The sequence below is a fragment of the Lygodium microphyllum genome, chromosome 8 (assembly GCF_053477565.2).
Source record: "Lygodium microphyllum isolate KBCC chromosome 8, Lygodium_microphyllum_v1.1.10, whole genome shotgun sequence".
NCBI lineage: Eukaryota > Viridiplantae > Streptophyta > Polypodiopsida > Schizaeales > Lygodiaceae > Lygodium > Lygodium microphyllum.
Window position 1 is genome coordinate 24,914,175 of NC_141142.1, and position 4,997 is coordinate 24,919,171.

At 42.3% G+C, this 4,997-nt stretch overlaps 1 protein-coding gene across 1 annotated transcript; it reads left to right on the forward strand.

Annotated features, from left to right (window-relative positions):
* The first annotated feature begins 264 nt into the window (after positions 1 to 264).
* Positions 265 to 4,586, forward strand: LOC148032068 (uncharacterized). The gene is made up of 4 exons (XM_087682698.1): positions 265 to 1,239; positions 1,584 to 1,925; positions 3,120 to 3,469; positions 3,851 to 4,586. The coding sequence occupies exons 1-4, from the start codon at positions 883 to 885 to the stop codon at positions 3,990 to 3,992; spliced, it is 1,191 nt and encodes a 396-aa protein (XP_087538824.1). The 5' UTR covers positions 265 to 882; the 3' UTR covers positions 3,993 to 4,586.
* The last annotated feature ends 411 nt before the right edge of the window (positions 4,587 to 4,997 follow it).

Genomic DNA, 4,997 nt, shown 5'->3' on the forward strand with positions numbered 1-4,997 from the left:
GGGAAACCCTCTGGAGGTTTGGGGCTTCCCAAACCTATAGCTAAAATAATATAGTAGTAATATAGTAGAAAGATAATAGCAAACTACCAACAAAATTTAAGACATTGCAAAACATGTGTCTTGGAAGACTTCATGAGCTATGTCTAAAAGGGGGATGATAATCAAATCTAATAAGGAGCTTTGGGTAGGTTAGCTATAAGATGATGTTTATTTCAAGACTTCATGAGCTATGTCTAAGGGGTATGATAATCAAATCTAATAAGGAGCTTTGGGTAGGTTAGCCATACGATGATGTTTGTTTCAAGACTTCATGAGATATGTCTAAGGGGGGGTGATTCTCATGCTAATAGGGAGCTTTGACGAGGCTAGTTCTAAGAAGATTGCCGTTGAAGAGACATGTCTAAGGGGCGTGATTATTAGTGCTCCCAGGGAGCTTCGAGGAGGCTAGTTGTAAGAAGATTGCCTTTGAAGAGACATGATAGGAGAAAGGTGGGTAGAAGCAGCCATGGGGACCTAGAAGGCAATGATGATCAATGTGGGAGAGGTTATTCCCTTTTCTGTCAGCTTTAAGAGTTCTCATGCGCTCTCTAATTTTTTGTGGGTCTTCTCCTCCTCCGAAACAATAGGCTGATCTCCTCATCGATCTACTCAATTTGGGAACAAAGAACAATCTCTACCCGACAGGCCCCAGGACATGTCAGTCAGATTGTTTGAAATTTTTGAAAATTTGAGGGACAAATGGTGCATCTTCTAGTCTAACTGTAGTAGGAGCCAAAAAGATGCCATATCTATTCAAATGGTAACAGACATATTGCTGTAATTGGGAGAGAGAGAGAGAGAGAGAGAGAGGGGGGGGAGGACTCAGGAGGCCTCAGAGACAGAATGAAGCCAAAGAAGAGGACAGGTAGGCCTAAAATCAGCAACAGCTGTGACAATGCAGGGCCTGTCAGGGAGGCCTTGGCTCCATTAATGGAAGGCCCAACCCCTGAGCTCAACTGTTACTACTATGAAGAGGAGAATGTCAGCAGCCGGAAGGAGAGCGCATGGGGCAGCATGCGGCATTGGGTGCGAGAGAAGCGCTCGAACATGATGATGATCCCGGCTGCCACGGCTGCCCCGCACCGACGGTCGTCCGCCGATCCCCGCCTTCTGTTGGGTGTGTTGGGTTGCCCCCTTGCTCCCATTCCTGTTTCTAACACACAGTCTCTGCCTCATCTCTCCATCAAAGGGCTTCCCATTGTAAGCTTGTCATTTCCGTGTTTCACTGAAAATTAATGTAGTTCTGATTGAAGTATGCCAATGGATTCCTTCTTCCAACACAACGAACACACATTTGTATATGCCATAAAAGATTTCACAATGGTGACAATACATTGCACAGTGAGCATGATAGGTACTCAGGCCAGTGGATTACATAATGAGCATGATGGGTCACAACAAAGACACATTAAAACATGCCATACAAAATTTCACACTGGTGACAATGCATCACATAATGAGCATGATAGGTGTTCAGGCTATGCATCATTTACATCATGAGCACGATAGGTACTCAGGCTTAACTGCCAATCTTTGGGGTACAGGAGGCTTCATCAGCACAATACATTGTCCAACAGTACATTGCAGCCACAGGTGGCCTCAAGCTTCACAACTCTATCAGGAATTCCTACACCATGGGAAGAGTTAGAATGTTTACGTCAGAATTCGAGACCACCAACCGAGTTCACAAAAACCCCCTCAAGCTGGCTGAAAATGGGTGGTTTGTGCTTTGGCAAATGAGGCCAGACAGTTGGCATGTCCAGATTGAGGTAGACGAGAGCTCAATTCAGGCTGGCAGTAATGGGAAGGTGGTATGGAGGTATACCCCATGGCTGGGGGCTCATGCTGCGAACGGGCCAATTCGGCCACTGCGGCGAGCATTACAGGTCTGTATGGCTTCAGTTAAATATTTATTTTGCACTGATTTTATTCAGATTCACAATTAGTAAGACTAAGACTAGAAACATAGTCTCAGGCATACAGGATTTTGATTATACCCACAGGCTCATGTTCAGGAACTTAGCAATGCTTCTCAGTCTTTGTAAGAAAATTATGTAGCTAATTCCACCCTTTCAGTGCTCCACTGTGTCAGTCCCCCCCCACAATCTTGTTGTCATGAGCAAGGTTCTTACACTACGGCTCTTGTGGCTGCCCTTTCTGAAAAGGTTCTAGCTCATGCTGATGCCCAAAGCCTTCTGCTTGTCCAACCACCTTCATTCATTATGTGTTGCCATCATCCATCATTCACAATCTAGGATAATGAGGGGACCTGGTGTCTGTGTCAGTCACAGTTTCCCCAATCTAAGATTGCATCTAGGTATGAAGCGCCTAGAAAGTATCATAAAGTCTTTTTGATCAAGCAAGAAACCTGAGTCTGTCATTTGAGATCCACAAGAAGTTTCAGACAACTTCCCACTATAATTCCCACGTTATGAATTACGACAATATCTGAGCTTTTACAAGGGAGGGGCCACGTACCTACCTAGGTGTGTTTGGGGGCAGGGGAATCGGGGCCAGCAGTCCCATCCACCCAACCACACCTAGCTAGAAATGCAGTGCCTCCAGGCAGAAGCTCATGATGTTGAACGCTATAGGGAAACTGAGGGGAAACAGCCTCTTTTTCCACCTGGGAAAATGTCAAAAGCTTACCTGTGAGACATTATAGATGAGGAGCTCACACATCATGTTTCTGCATGAAGCACTGAGAAAGTATCATAAGTCCTTTTAGTGAGTAAGAAGCCTCATTATGTCATTTGAGACATTACAGATGAGGAGATTTTACAGATTGTTTCTGTGGCATGAAGCACCGAGAAAGTATCGGAAGTCTTTCTAGTCGAGTAAGAAACCTCAGCATGTCATGTGAGACATTACAGATGAGGAATCTTTACAGATTGCATCTTAGGCATGAAGCACCAAGAAAGTATCATAAGCGCACTGTATCAAAGTAAAAACCTCAGTAGGTTATTTGAGATATCACAGATGAGGAAGCTGATGCATTGGAACCATGGCAATTGATGCAGAAGTTGAGAATTTAACAAACTGTAATTTGGGTTATTCCTGCCTTTTTTCTTGTGGCACAGGGTCTGGATCCAATCACAACAGCAAACCTTTTCATAAAGGCCCACTGTGTAGGGGAGAAAAAGATAGGGGAGGAGGACTGCTTTGTGCTGAAGCTGACAGCTGATGCAGCAACCCTAGCTGCAAGGAGTGAGGGGCCAGCAGAGATTATCAGGCATGTGCTGCTGGGCTACTTCAGCCAGAGGACAGGCCTGCTAGTGTTTCTAGAGGACTCCCACCTCACAAGGATACAGTCCAATGGAGCAGAGGCTGTGTATTGGGAGACCACCATTGAATCCTCCCTTCAAGACTATAGGGCTGTGGAAGACATGCCCATCTCCCATGCTGGCCACTCTGTTGTGACCCTCTTTAGGTCAGTATTCTCTAAAAACCAAGGTTAAATGTGAAAAGGATTGCAAAATTTTGGGGGGGGGGGGGGGGGGAAATATTGAAACTTAAAGCAGGATTTGCAAAAATTTGGGGCAAAAAAATATTGAAACTTAAAGAAGGCTTAAAACCTTGAAATTTGTGAAAATTTAAGTGACAAAAAGGGCAGATATCTGTAATTTGATTCAAAACCCTCTGCAAACTTTTGAGTGAAACACTATCAAAACCCAAAGAAGGTTTTAAACATTGATCTTTATGAAAACTTTAATTATAAAAAATGTATTTTGATTCAAAGACCCCATATAAACTTCGGGTTAGAGGTTTTGGTATTTGTCACCAAAAGTGTTTTTCGTGAACAATGCTATAGGTTTGGGGAGGAGCCCTTGTGTCACACAAAGACTAGGATGGAAGAGATTTGGTCCATTGAAGAGGTGGCCTTCAATGTCCATGGCCTTTCCCAAGAGTGCTTCATACCGCCCTCCGAGATCAGCAACCCAAAAGTTCCATGATCGATCCTAGGGCTTGATTCTTTGGTTTTTCAATCTATGCCCCTTTGTGAATTACTAGAGGCTTCACATACTAGACCTCCATATTCCATAATTCTTCAAGGATAAGGCAACCAGAGTAAAATTTCAACCAAAACAAATACGAATACAGGAACCTCTATACACCAAATGCAAATCTCTCATGGATCATATGCTAACTTTAAAGATGTTAGCAAGTGCCAAAGAAGCACCCTTGTTTTTCTATCACTTTATACTATCCAACATGTACATACCTTCATATTCCACACCTTTTAAGCCATATCATAGATAGCATACTGCCATGGGCTTATAGTTTATTCCGAATAAGCCAAGTTCAAGAACTTGCCTTTCTTTCTTTAGTTCTACAACTACTCAAAAACTTGGTCAAATGATTGGGATTGACTTTTGCATATATGAGATTTAGATTCAACTATGGATTGTATTGTCCAAAGGTTTAAAGTGTTCATTAATTCTATAGTTACTCAAGAAACTTGGTCACATGACTTTGATTGACTTTTGTATATTTATGGAATTTAGATTCAACTATGGATTGTATTGTCCAAGGGTTTAAACTATTTTTTTGCTACATTGAACATACAAACCTTGTCATCACTGTTGGTACGTGATACTAAACATTGATAGTGCCACCAATCAATCCTATGGGAGGTGGATGAAGCAACTTTATATAATTAATGCAAGGGCAAAAAGTAGTATTCGAATAGGATAAGTGGGTTACAGCTTTCATTATCATAGGTCCTACAAGTGATGCTGTACCCCATACTCTAAGTGCTTGTAGGGCTCATCAATGTTGTGTACAAGTGTATCTCTCTAAGTAAAGATAGGTGAATTATGCCAACAAGTTTACTTCAATGTGTGGCAAGATTTTGTTTATCTATATTTGTCAATGTTTTTTCAACCTTATCCCTTGTTGCTTTCTTTTCAGCTTAACATACTATGTGCATTCAATTAAATCTAGCAACAACTTGTGTT